The 27,638-nt window shown below is 36.7% G+C and overlaps 2 protein-coding genes across 5 annotated transcripts in view; one reads left to right on the forward strand and one right to left on the reverse strand.

Moving 5' to 3' along the window:
• Positions 1-6,473, forward strand: part of MYEF2 (myelin expression factor 2) — a 31,615-nt gene extending 25,142 nt beyond the window's left edge. For all 4 annotated transcript variants that reach the window (XM_042988934.1, XM_042988933.1, XM_042988936.1 and 1 more), the window contains one exon: positions 4,959-6,473. In XM_042988934.1, coding sequence (XP_042844868.1) covers positions 4,959-5,122 — 164 coding nt within the window. In that variant the 3' untranslated portion in view covers positions 5,123-6,473. The remainder of the gene's footprint in view (positions 1-4,958) is intronic.
• Positions 5,698-27,638, reverse strand: part of SLC24A5 (solute carrier family 24 member 5) — a 33,948-nt gene continuing 12,007 nt past the window's right edge. Inside the window, exons 4-10 of the mRNA XM_007081813.3 lie at positions 13,721-13,804; positions 13,524-13,627; positions 13,088-13,188; positions 11,015-11,298; positions 8,743-8,949; positions 6,746-6,847; positions 5,698-6,020 (exon numbers count right to left, since the gene is read on the reverse strand). Coding sequence (XP_007081875.2) covers positions 5,698-6,020; positions 6,746-6,847; positions 8,743-8,949; positions 11,015-11,298; positions 13,088-13,188; positions 13,524-13,627; positions 13,721-13,804 — 1,205 coding nt within the window. The remainder of the gene's footprint in view (positions 6,021-6,745; positions 6,848-8,742; positions 8,950-11,014; positions 11,299-13,087; positions 13,189-13,523; positions 13,628-13,720; positions 13,805-27,638) is intronic.

Below are 27,638 nucleotides of genomic sequence, written 5' to 3' on the forward strand. Positions count from 1 at the left end.
CTCGCAGTTTGTGAGTTCGAGCCCGGCATCAGGCTCTGTGCTGACAGCTCAGAGCCTGGAGTCTGCTTTGGATTGTCTGTCTCCCTCTCTCTATGCGCCTCTCCCATGCTGGCTCTCTGTCTCTCTCTCAAAAATAAATAATCATTAAAAAATTTTAAAAATAAAATTATTTTTTTAAAGAAATTATTATTATTTTAGCTCTCCTCTTAGATCCTTTATTAATCTATAGTATCGTGAGTATAATGATTTTTATTTTTCTTATCAATTCTATTGTAAAAGCTTCTGATTTTTATTTAGATTTATATTAAAGTAATGCCATATTTATGGCCTTTTGTAGCAACGTGGGTGGAACTGGAGAGTGTGATGCTAAGTGAAATAAGCCATACAGAGAAAGACAGATACCATATGGTTTCACTCTTATGTGGATCCTGAGAAACTTAACCGAAACCCATGGGGGAGGGGAAGGAAAAAAAAAAAAAGAGGTTAGAGTGGGAGAAAGCCAAAGCATAAGAGACTCTTAAAAACTGAGAATAAACTGAGGGTTGATGGGGGGTGGGAGGGAGGGGAAAGTGGGTGATGGGCATTGAGGAGGGCACCTTTTGGGATGAGCACTGGGTGTTGTATGGAAACCAATTTGACAATAAATTTCATATATTAAAAAAAATAAAATAAAGTAATACCATATTTAAATAATTCCCCACCATCTTCCTCTTTTTAACCTTAAAATGCATTGATGGTAAAGAAAATAAGTTATGGGAATATAGAGTTAAGTGTTCAGCTATTGGCAACTATGGAAGTTACCTGGCTCATATGAATTGAACTATCCATTTTTCTGCCACAGCACTTTATTTTCAAATCTTAAGAGAGTTTTTTCTTTCTTAGTATGAGAAGTTTCTTTCTAACCTGTTCCAAGTCAATAATGACCTCTTTCACAGTAAAAGTCAGTTTTGTTGTTGTTTTTTCCCCCTTGAGCCCAAAGTGAGTAAGTATATCCTTTTGGTTGCTTCTTAGTAAAAGTCTAGTGGTACTCCATGCATCTTCCCCAGACAGTATCTGTCGGTAAATGGCTCACCAGCAAAGCCCTGTGCTTACCAAATGTCTATACAAATCTTCCTTGACTTACAGTGGGGTTACATTCCAACAAACCCATCCTAAGTTGAAAATATAGTAAGGTGAAAATGCATTTAATTACACTTAGCCTACTGAACATCATAGTCTCACCTAGTGTACCTTAAACATGCTCAGAACACTTATATTAGCTTATAGTTGGGCAGAATCATCTAACACAAAGCTTACTTTATAATAAGGTGCTGAATATATCATGATTATCATTGATTAAATATATATCATGAATATATCATTGATTAAATACTATACTGAGTGTGAAAAATAGAGTGGTTGTGTGGGTCCAGAATGATTATAAATGTACGGCTTGTTTACCCCTGTGTTTGCCTGACTTACTGAGAGTTGTGGTTCATGGCTGCTGCCCACTATCACTAGTATCATACCACATACCACTAGCCTGAGAAAAGATCAAAATTCAAAGTACAGTTTCTACTGCGTATCACTTTTGCATCATCATGATGTTGAAAATTGTAAATTGAACCATTATAAGCTGGGACCATCTATAGTGGTTAACTGTCCTTGATGGGGCAAATACAAAGGCCAAGAAAATGTATTTTAGGTTATACTACCTCAGTACAATATTTCTTCATACTTTGTAATTTGGGGGAAATTGTGTTCACATATCCCCAGACATAACAACATGAAGAATGAGTGTAGTAAAATAGATCTTTTTTTAATCCTACCCTATGTAATTCCTCAGTGACATGCATTTTTAAGAAGGCTGAGTATAAATAAATTAACTGAACCATTCAGAGTTAGTTGTAGTTTGTGCTAACGGACTCATATAGACATAGTCTTTCAAACTTGGTCCTGTATTTATTACACACTTTAGCTATACTCTGACTTGGCTTGGTATGAGGCAGGATCATAAGATTTTAGAACTGCAGTGCAAGGAAAGCCCGTTGAATTATTCCTGCTATAAACCATGTAAACAAATATAACTTTGATCCACAGATTTCCATTATGTAGTTTTCTGGATCAGTATGCTTGTTAACTGGCTAGAAAATAGAGATTTGGGTTAGATTTTATTTACTAAACCACGTGCTGCTTCAAGGATGACTAGTCGACTTTAACTCTGGCATATTTTAATAGTAAAACATAATGCAGTAACAGTAAAAATAATATATGAAGAGCATTCATTGATAGTCCTTTTGTTTGTAAAGAAACACTAAAACTTTGTTTTTTGTCCCTTATATCATAATTACAGCTTCTTACAGAGTATCTGATTTTGCTTTTTTCTTTTGTGGTTATGTTACACTTTCACTTTGGTAATGGCTTTTATTGAACCATTTATTTATTTTTGCTTTAATTTTGTCTATTTTTAGATAATGCTTTTATATCAGCATTTCCCAAAGCATACCCACAGGATGTTAATAGGCTGGATTAAATAAAGTGACAAGGTTTTTTTCACTGCAGGATAAGTCATTTTTTAACTAGTATATGTAACAGCAATATGTTTGACTATTCTGTTGTACTGATTTCTCATTGCATACTATTTTGTCCTATACTATTATTAAAATAGCAGTTCTATTTTCGTTTTTCTTGGAATCACACAAGATCAGTAGATATTTAAGTCATTTAAGAAAGTCCTCAGACTTTGTAATATGTAAATATAGCCAAGGGGGTCTGATTTAATTATTGGAAACTAATTTTTTTTCTCCTCAATTATTTATCTTTAGAAAAGTGAATTATCTCAGTTGGTGTTTTTATGGGATTAGAAAACGTAAAACGCTTTCTGGTTCTATGCCTTGTGGGAGTTTTGAACAGTCTTACCATGAAACGAGTATCTATAAGCCAGTTTCTGTAGCCTGAGTGTTCAGACTGTAAGAATGTGGAAGCATTTTGGTGGAGAGACCTTGTCAGATTGAAAAGCTGTGAGATCATGGTGGGGTCAGGAATTTGGGAGTCTGACTGTTGATTCCTAAACTGATAGAGACAATTTAAGAGAAGAAAAAGAGAGCGAGAGAAACTTGAAAGATTGAGACAGATTTTGCATGAGATAATTACGTATTTTCCTTTGAAGTTTTGAAGATTTCTTGGCTTGAGTAAAACTTACTATTGCTAATAAAGCTGATGTTAAGAGAAGCCCTAAGTTTTTATGAAAGGTGAAAGTAGATAAGGAAGAACCTCTAACTTTAAAAGCCCTTGAAAATTCTCCACAGTAATCCACCGAAATCACTGTACTGTGCTGTCTTTGACCAAGGTATGCTTTAATTAAACTTGCTTTTTCCAGGTCTCAGCATTCACAATATTAAGAGGACTCTGGAAATTGCTCTGCATCTATCTTTAAAGTTTTTTAAAGTTTCATTTTATGTTGTTTATTAGAAAATGTGATTTCTATGTTTTTTGTTTTAACGAATTGTAGCTTGGTTATATATTGTTTGAATTTACTTTAACCATGATAATATAATTTTTTCTGGGGATTAATCTGTTTTATAACTTCTAGAACAGTTAAAGGCTCCCTGGTCTCGGTTACAAGATCATGGTTTTGACTCATGACATTTATTAACTTGGACCATTTAGGTAGGGTGAGCAGTTGATTGCCAGTTGGTTTAAAAAAATGCAGTAAGGGTGGGATTGGGGAAATGGTTGAAAAAACAAAAACAGAGTAGTCCAGGATGTTGTAGATAATAAATCATTCAGATCAAGATTTAAACAGGAAAAAAAAAAAAAAAAGATTTTCTACTCCTGCATTGAAGTTAAAATAGATCCTATCACCTGGCAAAGGGCTTATGCAATTTTTTTTTTTTATAAGGCTTTTATTATCTCCCTCTCCTTTTTTGTCCCTTTATAGAACTAAATATGTTTGGCTTTCTAAGTATGTTGCTAGACTAAAATTAGCCTGTAGTGATTTGGCTACTATATAATATTCAAGGAAAGGAAATACGGTAAGTGGGCACACAACTCCCCTAAATGTGTGTGGATCTGATGATAATACATCCCAGTTTGCCTGGGGATAGTCTCCTTTTCATCTGTTATTTGTGTGTAATTACTAATCACTCTCCATTTTACTCTCAAAGGTGTTCTGGTTTGTGTGGTGGATGTTTATGGATATTTTGTAATTTGATGAATGATTTAATGAATACCAGCAGTGATATTACCTATATATGCAATAATTGTCTGGTTTTCTTCCTTCTCCTCGAAGCTTCTCTGAGGTTCTTCTTTGGGCCTTACCATCACTGTTACTTTTATTGATTTAATCTATGCTATCTCTTCCATGCCTATTTCCATAACCTATTTGGTACCACTCTTACACTGGAGTTCAAATTGTGGTATTGAATAAATAAAATGGCACTGTGGTTAATAAGTAGAATTAGTGGGGCCCTTTGTGGCCTGATAAAAATTAAAATTCTGGGCAGTTGCTACTATTTGCAGTGGTGAAGTAATGAAAAGGAAGATAAAAGGGAAAGGAGAGATTGGGGAGATTGGGCAGAAAGTGAAAAAAAATTTTTTTTTTCTAAAAGTAATTTTGTTCATATTTGTAAGTTTGTTATTGTGCATGGTGACTTGCTGGCATTTTGTGCTGTTTGCCTTGCTGCTATAAATTTACTTCAGAAACTAAGAATTTAATATAAAAGTATTTTTTTATGTTCTACTTTAATAAAATATTAAATCCTAAGCAAATTTATTTTTATTCCTATTTTGTATACTTTAACATGTTTATATTCAGAATGTAAAATGATGAGAATAATGTTTATATGATGTTATTTTTAAATCATTAATATTTTTAGCCAGCTATTTATCATTTCATTGGCTATAAGGAATATCAGACCTGTTTAGTGAGATGAAATCCACTTAAACTGACTAGTAATTTTATAATTTTTCTTTCACAGGTCATGTAATGTTTGCAGAAATAAAAATGGAGAATGGAAAGTCAAAAGGCTGTGGAACAGTCAGATTTGACTCCCCAGAATCAGCTGAAAAAGCATGCAGAATAATGAATGGCATAAAAATCAGTGGCAGAGAAATCGATGTTCGCTTGGATCGTAATGCGTAATTTTAAACCACGGTTGGAACATTCTTACATCTGTTTTGCTGAATCTCCTAGAAAAAGTCATTTTTTTTAGTAATACTGTATGCTTACAAAAGCTGTAAAAATGAACTTTTAAAACTCCCACCAGCTTTTAACAGTATAGTGTTAAATATACTGTGGTTTTTGTTAATCTCAAGTTTGGGTTTTTAAAGACAGCAAGTTGGTCATTCAGTTTAAATGAATGGTTATACTGTTTTTAATGAAATAAGCCATTTTTCTTGTTGTTACTTTCAGTACTACATAGTGGGATTTGTCCAAGTTTCCTCAACTTTTATCAACTTACTGTAAGGTAAAACAGATGGTTTTTTCAAAACTTCCGTTTTATATATGTAATTGTCCTTGAAAAGAAAGGGCTCAGACAAATTAGGATGTGATTTTGGGTTGGTTTTAAATTACTTTTCTTGGTGATGAAGAATTACTGTAAGTAAGTTTTAGATTCTAAAGTTCAGGATATTTTTTATTTGACTTAAATGAAGAAATGGAGTTTTCCTGCTCTTCCTTCTCCCATCATCCACGTTTTCCACATAACCCTATTAATATCAACCTCCACAGCCCCTTATTTTATTATTTCCGATGATTCCAAGTTCATATAGAACCGATAATGTGGTAATCCCCAAGTATAATAATAGGCAGACTACTCCCAGCTTTCTGTCTAGTTTCCAGCCATTGAAGTGAACTGCTGAAAAAAGGAAAATAATAGAAATGTTGAGAGAGATGGTTATGTAAGTTAGTCCTCTGCTGTTCACTTCTATAGGAGCTGATGCATTTATAAATGCAGTTTTAATAAACCATGGAACACCTAGGCACAGCATATCAAACACATTGGATCCCACGATGTTAGACATAGCCATATCTCCTTTGCCTGCAAAAAAAAAAAAAAAAAAAAAAAAAAAAAAGCATGTTGTTAAAATGTGCACACCAATGCTGTATTTTTATTAATAAGCTTCATAAAAAAACACTGGAAATTTTTTTTTGTTTGTTGGTTTTGGAAAATTGTTATTAGAACAAAAGTCTTACTGAATTTGTATTTTTTAATTTTGGGGGGGTTAGTATTTAAAGTCTTAACATTTATTTAATAATAATTATCTTTATTTATTAAACCATTTTTCAATAAGGTCTGTAGATTACTTGTTGCTTTTCATTCTCATTTAATATGGTTAATTATGATTTAATGCACATTTCAGATAAGTATTATTTGGGGGTTAGATTTAGTGAAGTTAATCTGCAATTAAATAGTAAACCCTTCCTCTTGAGTCACTCTTTTTTTTTTTCTTCAAAGTATGCTGAGGAAATTTTTTTTTTAATGTTTATTCATTTTTGAGAGACAGACTGAGCGAGGGGAGGGGCAGAGAGAGAGAGGGAGACAGAATCTGAAGCAGGCTCCAGGCTCCGAGCTGTCAGCACAGAGCCTGATGCAAGGCTCCAACTCACGAATCATGAGATCATGACCTGAGCTGAAGTCGGACGATTAACCGACAGCCACCTGGGCGCCCTGAGGAAATAAATATTTTTAAAGGTACTTTTGCTCAGTGTATTTCAGCCAGGCTTGAAGAATGGGCATTGCAGCACGAGGGACCTAGCTCTTACCTTTTCTTGCAACCAACACACTGGCAATCGTGTCTGGCAGGCTTGTTCCTGCTGCTAATAAAGTAAGGCCCATTACTGTGTCTGGAATTTCTAATGTTTCCCCTATAATAAACATAGATACTACAAGTTATAAATCTTATAGATTCAATAACCATTCTCTGCAGTTATTTCAGATATTTCCTTCCTGAACAAAAAGAAAATAGGCACATTTAGATTTCACAACCAATATGTACTTAGATTTTAGCTAGAAAAATATTTGAATAAGATTGGCAAATTGGGTAATACAGGTAGTACAGATTTTTAATGATAGATATCTAAAGATATTTAATAGACAAAATTCTAAGGAATAATTCCTCTGCCTGATAATGCCTACCAAAGGTTTGGATGTTCACTATTAACTGATCAAGGCTGTTGCTTAATATATGCTAATGATAAGATTGGTTATTTTCTGTTTTGCAAAGCATTTTCTTAAAGTCAGAATTAAACAAGTTGTTTATAGCTATTTTTAACCTATAAATGTGTTAACATGGTACACATTTTTTAGGTCCTACTTTGGTGATATACCTTAAACAAAAGAAAACAAAAATCGGGTTCTACCTGAATCTTCCTAACATCATGTTCCCGATTTATTAATCCTTCTGTTAAGTTTGATGTCAGTCCAGCATTTTCCAGAAATGTGTTCAGAAACAGAATCAGAGGGAAGTTAAATAAAAAAAACATGTAACTGCTCTTTTAATGTTGCAATTGAATACTTACCTTAAAGTCTTTTTCTTAAAATGTCAATTAAAAGTACTTTAAGTAGCTGTTTATTGCATGCTTTATATATTGATATTGGAATTATAGTTGGTTGTTAATTTTTGTTACTGGTTTGCCAGAGTTCATATGTACATAAATAACACTAATATTTATCATCTTGGGGGCTGTTCTATGATCTGTTACTTAATTTTGCTCTTTTCCTGATTTCCTATTGTTAAGTATATTCTGGCTGAGAAAATTTGGAGAGATTTAATATGCAAGCTAATTGGACTTTTTCATCCTTGTCATTAAAAGAAAAGAAATACTCTGCTTTTTGCTAGCATGCTATTCTAAGTCATACATTAATTTGGGGAAAGTCAGAGATCGGCAAGCTTTTTTTGTAAAGGGCCATGTAGTAATTATTTTAGGCAATGCAGGCTATATGGTTTCTGTTGCAAATATTCACCTCTGCCATTTCAGTGTGAGAATATCCACAGATAATATATAAATGATTGGGTGTGATTATGTTCAGTAAAACTTAATGAGCAAAAACAGGAGTCCTGACGGTTTGGGCACACAGACCATAGTTTGCTCACCTCTGATATGTTCATTTGGGTTAACCTTTCTGGGAGAAATTCTTGATTTTTTTTTTTCCTATGTTTATATTCAGTGTTTTTCTTTTGGAGTTCTGTGAAACTAGAGCTGATTATGGCCAGCGGTAATATTTAAATTTCAATCATGAAGGTAGTAGAAACCTAAACTTAAATTTTATTTTATGTACTTTTCACCCATTTCATAGTTGGTTTGTATTGCCATATCCAAAAGCAAAGTGAAATGTAATCCAGTTAAACAGTGAGCATGTACTGTTTTCTCAAAATATTGTCCCTTTGCTATATTTTTCATTGTGGAATAGAATTCAATGGATAGAGCATATTGTAGACCCCATACAATGTGATTTAATTATTAGCATAATAGGAGGACATCCTGTGTACTTGATTTCATTTATAAGAAGATCCCTTGACTTGTAACTCTAGGCTGTATAATATTTGAGAATATAGTTGGTATATAATACACAACTTACAAACCCCTGAATGATCTTGCTGGTATATTAATATTTAATCTTTTTGTAAATAGCAGTTATCTTTAGTCTTTGTGGAAAGAGAAATTCCTCCTTAGCTAGACTTTTAGTGAATATAAGCAGTTCTTCTGTGAAACTGATTATTTTCTTTTTTAAATTGTGCTCTTGTACTAAAGATACATACCAGTTATTGTGACCATCCAAACCAGGATATATGTAAATGCAGATATCCATAGTGCCGACACGAAAAAGGTTATCATAAAGTAATTTTTCCAAAACTTTCTTCTACAATCTGGTGTGGTTAGAAAAAGTAAGGTAATGATAGGAAGGGATAGTACCCAAAAAATTCTTTGTAAGTCTGCTTCAGGCATGTTGAAAACACTTGGTGGATCTGTTGAGGAAAAAATAAATGATTTTGAGTTTTCTCAAATGGCCAATTAAGTTGGAAATGTCCATTTAGAAAGCTATATTGAAATAAATTAGCTGTATCAGTTTCTAAGAGGCTATTTAAAACATTTGAATACCTCATTACTGATATTGCTGGCAAAAAGGAACTAATTGAGACTTTAGGGCAGACAGTATAAAATGCGATACTCAGCATTTCTTGATTTGGGACCTAAAATCCATCAAAATATCTTGGATCATTCAGTAAATGTATTCGACATAATGTTTATTAAGTGTCAGTTGGACTTCTCTTGGTTTTCTACAATATGAATGGTTTTTAGTAACTTTTTTTGCTTATGGGACTAACTTGCCTTCTACCTATTATAGCTAATATAGTTGTCTCTGTCCTCCAGTATTGATGATGTCTCTAGCCTGCCCTGTGTATCAGATAATGCATACTTAAGATGTATAAAACAATTATAGCATAATATTTTTATTAAGTTGAATATTCCATTCTAAATATCGTGATTTTGGGGGGGCTTCAAGTTTTCTTTCTTAACATTTATTTGTTAAATTTGGAATTCACTATAATTCTTAGGAAGAGCCTTTAAGAAAATAGGAACTAGTATGGAATCTACAGTATCACTTATAAAACTTGAGTATGTTCTTTTATTTAATTTGTTTTGTTAAGTTAGTGGAAGACAATATATTGGATAAAAATAAGAGTTCACTTTAAAATTATTTAAAATTTGCATGGCATTTACAAAATAATGTACTATATTGTAATGTACCATTATAATGTAGCCATGTATTGGATCAAATTACATTACAACTAATGCCAGTAAAATAACTCATGAAAAAATTTTCAAAGCTTCAGCCAATGGACCATTAAATAATATTAGATATAATTTTAGTGTAATGAAAAGATTCTTTTGGTTCTTTTGAATTTCTTATTAAAAAATTTAACTTAGCAATATGCCACTTGCACCTGAAAGTCTAGAAACTAATTTTTAGAAGAAGGGGAAATGTCATGTTGTAATTTTTTTAGGTAGTAAATTAGAATAGCTTCCTAATGTACTTAGGTAAATTTAGAATCTGTTTCATACAACCACTTTGTAAAAAACTAATGCATAAATTTCTGTTTCTGGCCCTAGATGAACTTCTACTAAACGCATTTATCCACATGTTCTGCAACTGCTTCAGATGACATATTTAAAACTAGTTTTTCGCACACCAGCACTTTTTCCTAAATTCCACGTTTTTGTAAGTGGTGTTCCCCTTTTCTCAATCAGTCATGAACGAAATCTCAGAATTTCCTCTGCTCCCTTTTCTGACCTGTACAGTCTTTCAGTTGTCCCACCTTGGTGATGCTTCCTCTGCATTGTCTCCTTTATTCCTACTCCTTTGCTCTGTCCAGGCACCTACCAAACACACCAGCTGTTTTAGTGGCTTCTTACAGACCTCCATTTCTTTTATCCTCTAATTGCCCTGCTCAGAAACCTGCAGATTTACATACTAGCATATAAGGCTCTCCTATTCTTTACTATCAACCTTTAATCTGCTTCTTTAACGTATACATTCTGTGCTCCAGGTATGCAAGTCCTTGACCAGGCCTTTTGCTCATATTAATTCATTGGCCATCAGTTTATCGAATATACTTTACTTTTACTTCTATGTTATTTACATAACAGACTTCTGTAACTGTTAATTATTGGTAATAAATCAGGCCATCAGTTAAAATCTGATCTGTTCCACAAGGCTCAGTTTAAATGCTGCCTTCTCTGTGGTTATCTTTCCTAGCTTTTATACAAATTTTATACAGTCTGCCCCATTTAGGAACTACAGTTGTACTTTATTTTCTCCTCTTTATAGTACTTCAACCTTCATCTTCTAGCTATTTTCTTTTTTCTCTATAGTACTGGAAGATTCTTAAGGATAGGGACCACCTCTTCATCATGTCTGAATATCCACAGTGTCTTTTACATAAAAAGTATATAGTAATTGCGGAATCAAAATGAGACTCAAGTTTTTCTAGTGAGTAGATTTAATAGTGGGCATGATGTGCTTATTACCTTCAGAAACCTGACTAAGACCATGTAAACTTAAAGGAAGCTGAGAGTAGCCAGAATCGTCATGAAAAATCCCACTGTCAGTTCTTGATTGCCGACGGATGAGTGGCTGACCCTCGTCTTCCCATCCCATCAGTTGTTCTTGCTCACTTCTCCTCTCCGTAGTTTCGGCAAGACAAGTGCAGCAAGGGCTGAATTTCTTTATAATATATTGGTTAACTTTAATGTCAAAACACAGCACCAAAACATATAATCCATATATCAAAAGCAGTAAAGTTCCTTCATACCTATAAATTAGAGAAATTTGTGTATTTTAAAATAAAAAAACAAAGGTTTTGTAGAGCTACTAGTTTGGGGGCAGTATCTGCTTAATAATTTTCCAACACAGCAATAAAGCAAATAATATTTCTAGGTGTATTTTGGTTTTATAGTTGTGTCCAGACTTGGCTACAGCATTATTATAAATTTATGCATAAAAGCTTGGCATTCATTTCTATATTTCAAATAAAACCAAGGATTCTAAATTCATTGTCTTCATTTATACTTTACAAATTATAGGCATAAAAAATGCTTTGAAAATAAAAATTGTAGACTTTCAAAATAAAAGTTAAACTAGTGAATAGTGATGGGAATTCTCCATCTCAGTTCATTGACAGCATGCATTCCTCAAAATATACAGTATTTTAAAGGAATATGGTTTATCTGTTAGTTCATTTCAACTGTATCTATTCAAATCTGGTGTAAGAATTTTGTGTAAACTATTCAGAATATATAAGGCTTTGGGACTTTCCAGTTTACAGGGGTTTTTTTCATTTTTGGTTTTTTTTTTTTTTGATATAACTAAATTTGGCTTGTAGTCACAAGACAATAAGGATATTTAAAAAATGAAATTACATCATAGGCACTAAGAACTGTTGTCCCATAGTCTGGTCTCCTAAAGAGTTGTGATTAGGTAATACCACTACATTTGAACCTTTCATTTACCTTTTATTTTATAGCCAGTGAAGCTCTGCTACACTGAAAGCACAGAATTCTTGTTTTCCCTAATGGAGGGAGCATAGGTTTGGATACTCTTACAGTTATTGTCATTGTCCCTTTAGAGACAATCATTAGGACAGTCATTGTCACTTTAAAGATAACTGCTGAGTTCCAGAAGGATCCCTACTATAGGCAATAGGCTTTCTTTGGGAGACAGACTAGATTTCAGGATGATTCATTTAGAAATTCTGCTCCCTGCAAGATTTTAAGTTTCTTGTCTGCAGGTCTTATGCAGGGTTGCTAAGTTGTAATACTCCAGAAAGTTGTAAAACTCCAGTTGTAATACTCCAGAAAGGTGCCATTTACATTGTTTTCTATTTTTCTGGTATCCTGTAGCATTATGCAGTGCACAGTCTATATGGCTGTGCATTTTACATTCCTCTCCATCCCTTGTGACTCCTAGCATGGTGATAAACCCATAATAGATACCTGGTTCTTCTTAGTTGAAAAAGTTATTAGCTGTCCACTGAGTCACCCTCTTTTTCATTTTCTTGCAACAGCAAGACACTGGGAGGTAACAAAGCAAACAATTGCTAATACCTATATATTGTTGATTCTTAGAGGAAGAAGGCTATAGTTGTTGCTAAATGAACATCAGAGAGAGAGTTGGAAGAATTGAAAGATTTTAAAATTTACTTCCTCCGTCATTTCTCTCCTGTCTTGTGACTATGACCACTTCTAACCTAGGCAAGGTAAACCACCCAGTAGAAGAAATGACCCAACTGCTGGGGCTTTAATTGACAACAAAAGGGGAGACTGAACAGGCTGAGGGGTGAAGGAAGGGTGGTAATGTCCAGTGATTAGTGAGACAAGGAGACTCACATGACTGAAGAACTTTCAAAGGGAAAACCCAACCAGCACCTGTGATGAGGAAGTTAGCTCAGAGGCATGTGGGAAAATGGTACCAAAGTGGTAGGTAATTGAGAAGTGACTGAAATAACATTTCCGAAAAAGACATGTTGCTAAACCATTGGAATTTCATAAAAACCCTCTCTGTAATTGTGTTTTCCATAAGAGTAATGATCATTTCAAGCTTACCAGTAAACTTGGTTGTCGAATATTATGCCAAGAACTGCAGCTACACTAATTGCATATGCTGCACAGTCTCTGAATAAGGGCCAACATGATAGCGTTGAGGCCTGTAAAATGATAATTTACTGTTTCCGTTACAGTGTAACTTCAAGTACATGCTTAGCACAATACTAAAACTATATGTTTGTAGCTAAATATTGTAACCTTTTGCATTTTGCTTAGAGAAGGAATTTTAAGAAAAATGGTGTTTCAGAACCTACTCTGGTTTTCATAAATTTGACCAAGAGCTATTTGTGGGTTAACTTTAAATGAAATACATGTTTTTCTACTGATTAATAAATTTGATTGAACACATTACTAGTGCCTTGTTTGTTCTGGACCATAAACCATTTTTGTAATGTGTCAAGACAATAAATTTGTGGAGTAAAGTTGTTTTACATACCACATTAGATAGTAAGCCACAAGCTGCGCAGATGCCAAAGAGGTTATACATTGCAGATCCAAGAATGGTGCTAATGCCAATGTCTCCTTTTGTGATAAATACACCTATAAGCAAGGTAATTGCTACATTAGTGCTACCAGACTTGAAGAAGATAAAATCACAGAGAGTAAGCAAAAAATATAAGGAGCAATATTTACCCAGGAAAGCAGTAACCAGCTCAGGAGCTGAACTACCGGCTGCCATAAAAGTTGCACCTGCAACATCCTGAGACAGTCCAAGGGCTGCAGACAAATGAAATTATGTGAAAGTGACAAAGGGAATGTCTCTATAACTAAACATTCAAATCTATAGCTTCACAGAAAAGCACTAACTGTGACTTAAACTGGAAAAATAAAGCATGCAGGTTAAAAAATTAGAGGAACCCAGTCTTGCTCTCTCTATGAATCCATTACTTAATGCTTCCTTAGAAGGGGAGAGAAGGCCAGAGACCATGGGAGCTATGCTGCAGCTCCGTGTTCTAAATGCCAAGATGCAGGGTTTTGTGGGACCCAGAAAGAACTTTCTAGCTGGGTGGCTGTAGGTGTATGGCAACAGCCAGACTTCTTTAAAATAGTACTGTCAACAGTGCTCCTGTACAAGTTGATGAAACTGAGGTATCTCAGGAGTCCTAATCCAATTTGAAAGAGGAGAAAAAACGAATTGGTAGTTTTTAAGATCTGTAAGTGAAGCTGAATTAGGATTATTCACAAATTCGCAATTTCAACTGTGTCAATACAAATGAGAGGAAATTAGTTCACTAAAAACCAAATAAGAATTACTTTTGTATAATTACAGTCTATTGATTTAAAACCTACAACCATTAAAATTTTAGAGTACTAAGCCCAAGAAAATACTAGTATGCAAATCGTTTGTGTATATCCCCGAGACTTAAAAGCACAGCCACTGTCTTCAGTGATGAGATGAAGGGTCTTAGGAAGTTTTTGGCTCTTTCAATTTTAGAACTAAGGGATCTACTATGGGAAGGAGAAGAGAAAGTCATGTTGAAAAGACTACCTTGTTTTGGGAAGGCTTAGACAAGGTTGCATCAGAAATCCCCAACTAGGTTTTACTGGTACATTATGAAGTAGCCTATGGAAGTAGCATGCTTTTTTATTCTTGGTGTGGCAGATTGTATTTTACAAAAATGGCTACAGTATTTGTGTCCTGGTGATTTTCCAGAACCTTTCCATTCCCTGCCTCTCACCCCCCCCCCCACAAAAGTGGAGTTTATGTCTCCCCCTGTGACCACTTTGACTAACAATATGGTAGAGCCATAATATTTCTGAGGCTGGGACATAAAAGGTGACAAAACTTCTTCATGGTTCTCTCTAGGGACCTTTGCCTTAGAGCCCTGAACCACCACACAAAACCCCAGCCACCGTGAAACTCCTGTACTGGAGATACCTCATGAAGAGCCCATACAGAAATAAGAGGTGCCTGAGGAACCCCTACTAGTTCAGCCCCCAAATTTTGAATCTCCCCATCCCAGGCACCAGACGTGTGAAAGAGAGGCAGCTTTCAGATAATTCCAGCCTTCTCTTCTGACTATAACTGCATGAGATACGTCAAGCTGGAACTAACAGCTGAGCCCAGGAAACCCTCGCATCTGTGAGAGGTAATACCATGATAGTTTTTTTAAGCCACTGGTTTTGGGGTGATTTGTTAAGCAGCCATTGATAGAACACCTGGCTATTGTTGTACTTACTGAGTACCTACTATGTCAGATGCTTTTTTAAGTGCTCGGAATGTGGCAGAAAAAAAGACCAATGTTTCTGTTCCCGTGGAACTTTAATTCTAGGGAAAAGAAACAGACAAGATAAGCAAAATATGTGTTATGTTAGAAATAGCAGGAAGCAAAAGCAGGGAGTGGGGAGCATATAGAATGTCATGAAGAAAGGATTGTAATTTTAGATTGGGTAGCCAGAAAGGCCTTTGCGGAGAAGGTAAATTAAAAGTTTTCAAGTGAGAGAGCTAGGCACATATGTAGAGGCAGACTTCACTTTACTGTGCTCCACAGATAACGTGTTTTCTACACATTGAAGGTTTGTGGCAACCCTGTGTCAAGTGTATCTGTGCCTTTTTTCCAACATCATTTGCTAATGTCATGTGTCTATATCACATTCTGATAATTTTCTCAATATTTCAAACTTTTCCCTTAGTATATTTTGTCACGCTGATCTGTGATCTTGGATGTTACTCTTGAAACTGTTGGGGTTGCCATGAACTGCACTCAGATAAGACAGCAAACTTAACTGATAAATACTGTATGTGTTCTGACTACTCCCCCGCCTGGCTGTTCTCCTTTTTCTTTCCCTCTCCTAGGCCTCCCTATTCCCTGAGACACAATACTGAAATTAGGCCAATGAATAACCAACCCTACAGTGGCCTCTAAATGTTCAAGAGAAAAGAAGAGTTGCAAATCTTTCACTTTAAATCAAAAGCTGGAAATAATTCAGCTTAGTGAGGAAGACATGTTTTAAGCAGAGATCGGCCAAAAGCTAGGTAGGCCTCTTGTATCAAACAGTAGCCAAATTGTGAATGCAAAGGAAAAGTTCTTGAAGGAAATTACAAGTGCTATTCCAGTAAACACACAGAAGGTAAGAAAGCAAAAACATCCTTATAGCTGATACAGAGGAGATTTTAGTGGTCTGAATAGAAGATCCAACCAGCTACAACATTCCTTCCAGCCAAAGCCTAATCCAGAAGAAGGTCTCTCTTTAAGTCAATGAAGGCTGAGAGGGGTGAGTGAGGAAGCTGCAGAAGAAGTTTGAAGCTAGCAGAGATTGGTTCGTGTGATTTAAGGAAAGAAGTCACCTCCATGACATAAAAGTGCAAGGGGAAGCAGCAAGTGCTGATACAGAAGCTGAAGCAAGTTATCCAGAAGAGCTAGCTAAGATCATTAATGAAGATGGCGAAACAATAGATTTTCGATGTAGACAAAACAGTATTCTATCGGGAAAAAGGTGCCATCTAGGACTTTCATAGCTAGAGAAGACGAGTCAATGTCTTGCTTCAAGCCTTCAAAGGACAGGCTTTTGTTAGGAGCTCATGCAGCTGGTGATTTTAACTTGAAGTCAATGCTCATTGGCCATTCTGAAAATCCAAGGCCCTTAAGAATTATGCTAACTCTATTCTGCCTGTGCTCGATAAATGGAACAATAAAGCATAGATGACAGTATATTTATGTACAACATGGTTTATTAAATGTCTTAAGACCACTGTTCAGACCTGCTGCTCAAAAAGAAGATTCCTTTCAAAATATGACTGCTCATTGACAATGCACCTGGTCACCCAAGAGCTCTATTAAGAGATGTACGATAAGATTAATGCTGTTTTTATGCTAACACAACATTCATTCTGCAGCCCATGGATCACCATTCTAGATCCCATTAAGAACATTCACGATTCATGGGAAAACCATCAAAATATCAACAGAAGAGGAGTTTGAAAGTATTTGATTCCAACTCTCATGAATGATTTTGAGGGTTTCAAGACTTTAGTGGAGGAAGTAACTGTAGATGTGGTAGAAATAGCAGGAGAACTGGAATTTGAAGTGGAGCCTGAAGATGTGACCGAATGGCTGCCATCTCATGATAAAATTTGAGTGGGTGGGGAGTTGCTTCTTACGGATGAGCAAAGAAAGTGGTTTCTAGAGACGGTGACGATGCTGTGAAGACTGTTGAAATGACAGCAGAGGAATTAGAATATCACACAAACTTCGCTGATAAAGCAATGACAGGGTTTGAGAAGATAGACTCCAATCTTTAAAGAAGTTCCAGTGTTAGTAAAAGGCTATCAAACAACACTGCATCCTATAGAGAAATTAGTCATGAAAAGAAGAGTCAATCGATGTGGCAAAGTTCATTTTTGTCTTATTTTAAGAAATTGCCACATCACCCCAACCTTCAACAACCACCACCCCGATCAGTCAGCAGCCATCAACCTTGAGGCAAGACCCTCTACCAGCAAAAAAGATTATGATGCGCTGAAAGCTCAGATTATAGTTAACATTAGGTAAAAGGTTAGATAAGGTAAAAGGTAATAGGTGGCTAGATCATGTAAGACTTGTGAATCCTAGCAAGGATTTTGGCTTTTATTTTGAAAGATATGGGAAGTGCGTGGAAAGTCATCCACCTCCTTCTTGCCAGTGATGCCAGCCCCAGTCATGAGGTTATTTGGTCTCAAGAGGCCCAACCAGCTCTATCTAGTCTGAGCTATTTTGCCACCTGTTAAGCCTCTGTTGTGAAAAGTCCTCTTAGGATATTTGGAATGATTCCTCACTATTTGCCTTTGGTCATGTTGCTTGATGAACAGGTTGCAGTGATGAATGAAGGCAGAGAAGTAATATTTTGTGCAACACAGTTCATAACGTTTCCTTTGCTGGTTAGAGTCTATCTATCTATCTATCATCTATCTAGCTGACTCTGTGTAAGACCAATTGGCCATAAAATTTTAAAATAGAAGATGATAAGACATATTGCTCTGTGCTTAACTTTGTTCATTTCAGGAATGAAGTAAATGATATCTTACATTCATAGTATACAATTCACTTTCATATACATAATTTAATAATCTCAATTATCCTCTGATATGAGTGGTGGTATTTCCATTTTACAGATGAGGAAACAGGCCCAGGAGGTTAAGTAACTCAGTTACATGGATAGTAAGGATCTTATATGTGAGAAGTTAGGGCATAAACTCCAAGTCTGTTGTTTCTAAATCCAATGCTATTTCTATTTCACCACAGAAACCTAATGTAAAAATGGCACTAAGGCAGGCCAATTATAACATGTTGGGCGACTCAGTTATTTTCTTTCCTGCCTCATGGCATGGGCATATAACTACCCCATTCTATTCTTTCCTAGGGCAAATAATAGTTACTGGGAGTCAGGGATATTTTGGAAGTTTTCCAGCATGTTCCAGAGAATGTATAAATTTAGTGATATTGGATATTAGCATGAATTCTCTAATTAAATCAGGGCCTGATAATATGTGGATGAAGTTGCAAAAGAAAAAAAATGCTTAATTTTGAACTAAATGTCCAAACTTGGTGCAGCTCAAGAGTAAATGACCAATCTTTGCGTAATGCTAGTTTAAGAATGCTTCATTAGAAAAATTCAGTCTCAGGAGGGAAAAGGTGATCTGTTGAGCTGTTTGCTACAAGGAAGGAAAATGAGTGACCCTTTTGAACACTTTCACTATCAAAAGGCAGTAACAAAAAAGCGTGTTGCTATTCACTGGGCTCTAATTGAGTTATGAAAGGAAAGGTTCTGTAACGATGGATATATAAAACTTCAAAGATATTTTAACAAATCATATCTTAAGGTTCTAAGCATATTTTGTAAAATGGTTTATACCTTTGAACTTTAGAATAGACTGACTTTGTCTTCGCTGACCTTTGGGTAGCATTTCTCTCTGCGATAGTTTATTATTAAAGATAAATTGTTCTGGTTTTTTTCCCCCCAGAGCTATTACTTTTTTCCTCTTTATTACTCTAAAGGAATAATCACATTTCCTTCAGGATATAGGAGAACTGTTCAAGGTGAGTTTTCTTTATAGGTTTAGATATCATTACATTGTTTATATAAAGTGCAACTTTATGATAATGACCTGTGGTCTATGGGGACCACAACTTAAACCAAAATTCATCAGACTTTTTCTTACACATGTTCTCTTCTCTGATGCTATGTTGAAAAGCTTATGACAGCTTTTTAAAACTCTCTTCTGGAAAGATAATATAGTGGGAAGAGTTTTAAACTAAAATGGAAACCTGTATTCTGGCCCTGCCTGTACTTAATATGGGATTTTAGACACGTTATTCAGACAAGCCTTACATTTTGCCATCTGTAAAATGGAGTGTTGGACTACGTACTCTTTGAGGCGTCTTCTAATTTTGTCAATTTTTATCAAAATGTAGGATATGGATTCTATGCTTTTAGACTCTATGCCACTTTTTATTGTTAAATAAATTTATAATAAAAAAACCTCCTACATTACTGAAAATTTAGGAGATAGTGTGGGAATATAGAAGGGGAAGAATCACTTATATGTTTACCATTGTGTTTTAACCACTGATATCATTTTAATGTATCTCCAGCCCTTTTCACAATGCACATTTTAATAGTTATAAGCATAAGCTATATGTAATTTGGCATTCTCTAATACAATTTTAGAAACTTTCCAGTGGCAGCAAATTTTCATGCTTTGGGAATGGATTAGAATGACCAATCAAAGGTCATTCAGACACACCTCCAGTGACTGGGATGGTAGTCATCCTGAGTAGTTTTAATTTCGGTCCAGAATGAAGTATGACAGCAAACCAAGGTGCTTTATGATTTGCAAAACTGTTCTAACATTAATTTCAAATATATTTTTAGATTTTTTTTGAGTACAGCTTTAACATCATAGGGATAAATGCCTAGCTTCCCAATGTACAACATATATATATTCTTTGATGTTTTTAGCAATAAATAAAAACATTTTGATTTCTTTATAGTTACCACCTCATATTTTATCTGAGCTATGAGGGAATAAATTCTGAAACCCTGTGTAATGCTTTTAAAGACCTAATTCCACTTATGAGGACTCCCTCCAACCTCCAATCTAATGTCTATAACATTATAGTGATTTTCCACCTGACCTAAGCTTATCATATAATGCATGTATAAGACACTTTATCTCCAAACCTCACAATTACCTCAGTTCTGGCTCCATAACTTGCCCAAGGTCACATAGATAGTAATTGCAGAGACGGGATAGACACCTAGATCTTTTTTACTTTCAAAAGCTACTCTTTCAGCTATCCATGTAGGTAAAGCAAAAAGATTAATGCATGGCTTTATTATTATTGTTATTATTACTATTACTATTATTATTGTTGCCTGTATATGCAATAGCATCTTGGTAATACCCAGACAACTTGGCAGTTATACAGATCCATATACCTTGGGTAGATTTAGATGCAATCCAAGGGGACCACAATTTAGATCAGAGAAAAGAAACACAAAGAAGATGAATATGCTCTTAAGAGGAGGATGAATGCCCTTGTGGCAGGGAGAAAGCACGGTTCTTAGATTCTTTGTTCTTTGGGAAGGCTTGGCCTCTGTAAATTTCATGAGGATTAAGAATCAAACAATCCCCTGAAACTGTTGGCTATCCAAATGCCATACCCACGGAATTATTCAACTGCCTTTCACTTTTATCCATTTAGAACCAATTCCACCTGGAATTAAAACTCACATTTCTCTCTTATTGTCTATTTCTGAGACATAACGTTGCAGTTGAACATGGGCAAACATGGTTCAAAGCAAAGTGAATAAAAAAAAACCTTTTGATAACAAATTAGATATTTTATTTAAGTATGTTTCCCCAACACCTTATTAAGATCATTTTCACTTAAGACATGTTATACCTCAGGGCGCCTGGCTGGCTCAGTTGGCTGAGCACCCGACTTCAGCTCAGGTCATAATCTCATGGTTCGTGGGTTTGAGCCCCATGTCAGGCTCTGTGCTGATAGCTCCGAGCCTGGAATCAGCTTTGGATTCTGTGTCTATCTCTGTCCCTCCTCTGCTCACATTCTCTCTCTCAAAATAAATAAATAGACATTTAAATTATGTCAGGGTCTGTGCTGGCAGCTCAGAGCCTGGAGCCTGCTTCAGATTCTGTGTCTCCCTCCCTTTCTTCCCCTCCCCAACTAGCACGTGCTCTCTCTCTCTGTATCTCTCTCTCTCTCTCTCTGTCAGAAATAAAGGAACATTAAAAAAAAAAAAGATGTTATACCTCAAAGGGTCAGCATGGTGGAGGAATTAGAATTCCTAACTGAGTAGTATATTAGTGTAACATTTAAAAAGACAAGTGTCGGCGACACCTGGGTGGCTCAGTCGGTTAAGCATCTGGCTTCAGCTCAGGTCATGATCTAACGGTTCATGAGTTCAAGCCCCACGTCGGGCTCTGCGCTGACAGCTCAGAGCCTGGAGCCTGCTTCGGATTCTGTGTCTCCTTCTCTCTCTGCCCCTCCCCCCACTCATGCTCTGTGTCTCTCTGTCTCTCAATAATAAATAAACTTTAAAAAATAAATAAATAAAAAGACAAGTGTCTTAGCCAGCTCATTGTGGACTTTGGTCTATATCAAGTGACCAATTGTAGGGGGTCCTCAGTTTTCTATGAAGTTAGCTTGAGAACTACTGTAAAGAACTACTGAAAGCTACTGTAAACAGTGGCTAAACAACTCTAAGAGACCCCTACTACATATCAAAAGTATACATAAAAAGGATTTATTTTGGCTTTATGCTTAATGTTTGTGTTTCTAAAACCAAACTGCTTATCGAGATAAGATCTAATAGTCTTATCTGGGCTATAATTTAATATGGTTTCTATTATATTTTTAATTTATATAATATTAATTTATATTTAAGTTAAATATTAAATATACTTTAAAGATATCACTTTTTAAAAAAGAAAAGGTCACTAAAGATAGAATAAAATCGTATGGATTGTAATGTAAAGGAAATAAAAGGAACCCTAGACAGAATATTCCAGAGATATTTGAAGTATCATTTAAAGTTGTTACATGGATTATTAGATTAGATAAAAGAATGGGTTTCATAAATGTACTTTCTCTTGCTTTTATTTGCCTTAAACTTGGTTTTCAAGGTCTAGCAGATGCACTCTAGATTTGATATTTGCCCCAAACATATCCATATTGACTTTGATCACTCACCTTCTGCACTTTCATTTTTCCTGAGTAAAGAATTATAATCTCTGTAGTCTGTTCTTTTTTTTTAATGTTTATTTGTTTTCGAGAGAGAAACAGTGAGAGCCAGGGAGGGGCAGAGAGAGAGAGAGAGAGAGAGAGAGAGAGAGAGAGAGAAGGAGACAAAGAATCTGAAACAGGCTCCAGGCTCTGAGCTGTCAGCACAGAGCCCGATGTAGGGCTCAGACTCATGAACCATGAGATCATGCAGTATTGTGATAGATCATCCAACAAGTATACCATAGAGCTTTTGGAAGAAAGAAGAAACCCCAAGCAAACAGTACCAGATGTGACTAGCTTTACAAACCAAGCATGGGAATTTTAGACAGTTTCATAAGTCAGGCTTACATGAATGAACAGAGACCACAAAGACCACCCCCCTCTTTCTTCCTTGTCCTCATTTGGAACCTGTCTGTTTCTGTCTCTGTCTCTGTCTCTGTCTCTGTCTCACACACACCTCAGTGTATCCACCCAACTCCGGGTCTAGGGTAGCACAACTGGTGGGGATAAGGGAGCTCCCTTAAGATTATTCTTTACCCCATTACCTCTAGCTCCCTTGATCTCAGATAATATTCCACCTCTGATGACATCGTTTATAACCCCTTCCCCTGAATCCTCAATTCTATTTCCCAATTCAGAAACTGGGTCTTATCTCTGAAGGTAAAATGCTCTGGACACTAGAGTGTGATTTTTATTCCCTCTATGATGTGGATTAATTTCACTTCATTCCTCTATGTTCAATGAATCATCATTAGCCTCTTTTCCGATAGAACCTCAGTGGATATAAAAGAAAATGGGATTCGAGGAAGAAGACACAGGAACAGCATTTCCCCATATTGGTGCTACAGAGTAAAGATGCCAGCAAAATGTCTCGGGTTGTCTAACAAGAGGTATGTGTTGAGGATGGGGTGGGGAGGAGAGTTTGTGTGGCTTCTGTGATCATAAGTAGAGCAAGGAGAAAGAAAAGAACCTTGCTGGAAGAAGCCTCCTGTGGTGGTGACTCTAGAGGAAATTGCCAGATCAACATAGATAGCTACAGACAGAAAAAGGGTCCAGGGTGCGTATCAGCAAGAGGCTCTGGCCTCTACCATGTCCTGCTCATCCTCTGAATGGAGAGTCCTGAGCCTATTCTATCTTCATCTGAGGACCCTTCCATTGACCAAACGAACTACTACTGGTGGCTTGAGGAGTGGGTAATGAGGTGATGGGGCTGGTGTGGGCCAGGGTCCTGTCAATTCTCCTGTCATGTTCTAGGTTGGGACTTATAACATGCACCCTACAGAAAGTCATTGCAACCTATGTGATGATTTGGTTTCACAGTACCAGACTAAGATCTCATGGACATCCTAGACAACCAAAGGCTCAGGCCTCAGAGTCTAATTATTGTATTTGGCAAGTGTTTATAACATTAATTTACAACCTCCAAAAAGTGGCTGAAAGTCTAAACTGATTTTTTTAAGCAATTCAGTGGATTCTCTTTATTTTGTAGTATACTTCCTCCATAGTTACAATGAGTATTTGATGCTGTTGTTGGTTCTTTTTGTCAAAACTCCAGTGCTGTTGGGATGAAAACACCCTTTAAGACTGTTCACGGGTTCCTTGGGTGGCTCAGTCAGTTAAGCAACTGACTCTTGATTTTTGGCTCAGGTCCTGCGTTGGGCTCAGTGCTGGGAAAGTGTGCTTGGGATTCTCTTTCTCCTTCCTCTCTGCCCCTCCCCCACTTGCACATGTGCACTCTCACTCTCAAAATGAATAAATCAACTTAAAAAAAAAGAATGTTCAAATAGAACAATTCTGAAACAACCATATTATGTCTGCTAACCTCAAAGAAGGATGTGTCAAATTATATCAGAGCAGTTGAGAACATTGTTGGATGTCAGCATTGGAGAGGGAAGGCTTTGTTGGCTGGTCTTAGGTAATTATGTATCATCTCAGCTTCTCATCAGCAAAACCAAACTCATAGAACTGACTTTGTGGGGTTTCTGTGAAGACCAAATGAAACCATCTCTATTTAATTTAGAGCCATGCTTGGTCTTCTATAATTGTTTTTTGACAAATGGCTAACAACTAAATATATAAATAAATAACAACACTCCAGCACATTGTGGAATGCTTCAGTAAACTGTTTTCAGGATTACATTAATCCTTATTAGTTGACAAAATGGGTGGAATTATTATAACGCAATGCTCTTCAAAAGAACTATGGGGAAATGTAAAGTGTTTGCAGACTTTTCTGAGGCTAGTTTCTGTGGATGTAAACAAATCCCAGGGAAATTGTTTTTTATTGCTGATGTCCTAATTTGGATGGACTATGCTAGACCTTGAAAAGAGAAATGACAGAATTAATTTATAGGCACTTAAAAAATGAATCAGGCCAGCACTATTTCTATCTCATTTTGTTGCCAGTATTTTCAGCACTCAAGACCAGGGTCAGTTCTCAGCAGCTGAAGAAGATGTAGCAGCAGCATGGGTATCCATCAATCACACATGTGATATTGTGATTTATAAGAAATACGTATTTGGTCATTCAGACGACCAAAATATATTTCTCTTATATATTTGGTCTTCAGCCACAGTTACTGACTCATGCTCCCAAAACCCTTGGAATTTCCTAAGAATTGAGAGTGATGAAGGCATCTTTTGTTATGTTAACAAAGCGACTTTTGGACCCTACCTAAGAACAAACCCTGTAATTAGAGGGTTAGAACTTTCAGTCCCACCCCTGACCTCTAGGAAGGGGAGAGGGACTGGAGGTTGAATAAATTGGTCAATGATTTATTTGATCATGCCTGTGTAATGTAGCCTCCATAAAACCCAAAAGAACCTTTCTGGGTTCAGCACCTATCTAGTTTGGTCTCAGTAAAGGGGGATTTGCTGGAATGGCCCTGGCTCACAGAAGCATTTGGTTTCGGAAGAGAAAGGATGAAAGGAACTTGGTATCTGGGTGGCCACACGGTCAGATTAGAAAGGCAATAGAAATGTGGGTGCTAAAAGTATACCCATATAAGGTATAACCCTGTGGAAATCACTCTGAAAATTTGAAAGGTGCATGAAAGTAGCAGCCTATAAGACGAACTCCCATTTTGGAAGGCAATTGAAATAGGTAAGTAGATATCCCTGTGTGCTCCTTTGAGATGGCTACCTGGGTTCATGGAATGAGTGGACACGAGGATCTGGAGCAATGCAAAGATGGGCTGAATCTAGACACATTCTTCTTGTATCCCCAGAAGCACAAAAATGCCAATAAGAACTGTTGTATCTGCCAACAAGAGAGACAGAGACTACAGAGGGCTATGTGTCAGATTCCCTAGTAGGAAGGTCCTGACCATAGCTGGCAAGAAATATTGATGCTGGTAGTCTTTGGGGCCTAAAAGTGGGTCCTGACAGTATTCACTGCCTCTGCAATGGGCTTTGCTTCTCTAGGATTAGATGCAAATGCTCAAAATACTATACAAGAATAGGAGCTAAAGATATTGCACTGATTTGGATTGCTGACCATTTCTCCAGACCAAGGAACACATTTTACGGTCCTTGATATCTAGCAATAGGCAGAGAGAGAAGTTTTATAGAGAATTGGAGTGGGCAATTGAAATATTGGTTATCGAAAATGGGGGAAGATAAGGGCGCTAAGGGTTGGCCTATAAGCCTTCACCAGTGTGTGCTCACCCTGAACATGAGGCGTCCTGAAGGAGTGTCCCCCACTAAATAGCTTTCTGTTTTCTGGTGGATCTGGGGAAGAGTGGGAGGGGGAAGGTATTGGTATTCTTTCTTCCTCACATCACCTCAACTTTGTTGTTTTGTGCCCTTGCTAGATGTAGCGGTCAAAGGACCGGGGCTGCAGCCACAAGGGCTGGAAGCAGGGAGGATTGCTAAGGAATGGTTGTCTTCAACCTTTGTGTCACAATCCCTAAGGGTCTGGTGGGATAAGATGCACCGTTGCCCCATCTGCCAAATTGAGATTAACAGTCAATTCAGCCATATTGTTTGTGGTAAAAATCACTCACTAGTTGTGCACCCGTATGACCTTGGACTGTGTGATCAGGAACGGACTGAAGGCGGGCTATTGCTAGTATTGCTGCCTGCATGCAATGTAGCTCAGCACTGTGGACTAGGTAGTTAGTTACTAATGAACTGAATGAGAGTCTAGTAATGTGCCAGTATCTTTTAACTTCTATGATTGTTTTGCTACCAGGGGTACGTGTTTGAAGACCAGGAGGTGGGCTGCTGCAATGTTGTGATTTATAAAAAAAATAGATATTTGGTTTTCATCCATAGTTCCTGCCTCAAAAGCCTGCTCCGAAAAGTTCCTGCTCCCCAAAGCGGGAAATTCCTACCTGTAGAGCTTGATAAAGTTGTCTTTTGTCATTTTAATGAGGTACATTTTGGGCCCCAACTGTAGAGGGCTGCTGGTTGCCAAGGGAACAAACCATGTGATTAGAAGGTGGGAACTTTCAGTCTCACCCACAGGTCTCCAGAGAAAGGAGGGAGGGCTGGAAGCTGAATCAATTGCCAATGGTCATGATGTAATCAGTAATGCCTATGTGATGAAGCCTCTGTTAAAAAACAAAAAGCTGGAATTTGGAGAGCTGGGAGAGTGGCATGTCTGGAGAGGGCATACCTCATACCTTGCTTCATGTTTCTCTCTTCCCTCTGGCCGTTCCTGAGTTATATCCTTTTGTAATAAACTAGTAATCTAGGAAGTAAAATGTTTCCCTGAGTTCTGTGAGCCACTCTACCAAATTAATTGAACCCAAGAAGGAGGTCATGGGAACCTTTGATTTATACAGCCAGTTGGTCAGAAGTATAGGTAACAGCCCAGCCTTATGACTGTTATCTGAAACCCAAGAAGAGGGTTGTTGGAACTCCCAATCTGTAACCAGTTAGTCAGAAGCATAATAATCTGGGCTTGCAAATGGCATCTGAGGTCAGTTGGGGATGGGGAGGGCAGTCTGGGATCTGATACTATCTTTGGGTAGATAGTGTCAGAATTGCTTGCTGTTGGGGGAACTGCACCCCCCCTCCCCTGCCAGCTCCCCTCCCACACATTGGAATTGTGAACCCAATTCTGGACTGAATACCAATTTACACATTCATAATAGCTACTGTATTATATTTCACAGCAAAGAGCGATTCACTTGTCTGCTGATGATGTTTCAAAGTAATTCCACAAGTGGCCTAGTGGAAGTCATTATTATAAATATTCTATGAAGTCACTTAATGAAGATTATTTTGAAGTAGCAATCTAAATTTTAATGCAGTTCCTTCTGCAAGGCTAGAAAAGTTATTTATTTATTTACCACTCCCAAGACAATTTCTTATAAACA

Source organism: Panthera tigris, chromosome B3 (assembly GCF_018350195.1).
Source record: "Panthera tigris isolate Pti1 chromosome B3, P.tigris_Pti1_mat1.1, whole genome shotgun sequence".
In the NCBI taxonomy this organism is placed as follows: Eukaryota; Metazoa; Chordata; class Mammalia; order Carnivora; family Felidae; genus Panthera; species Panthera tigris.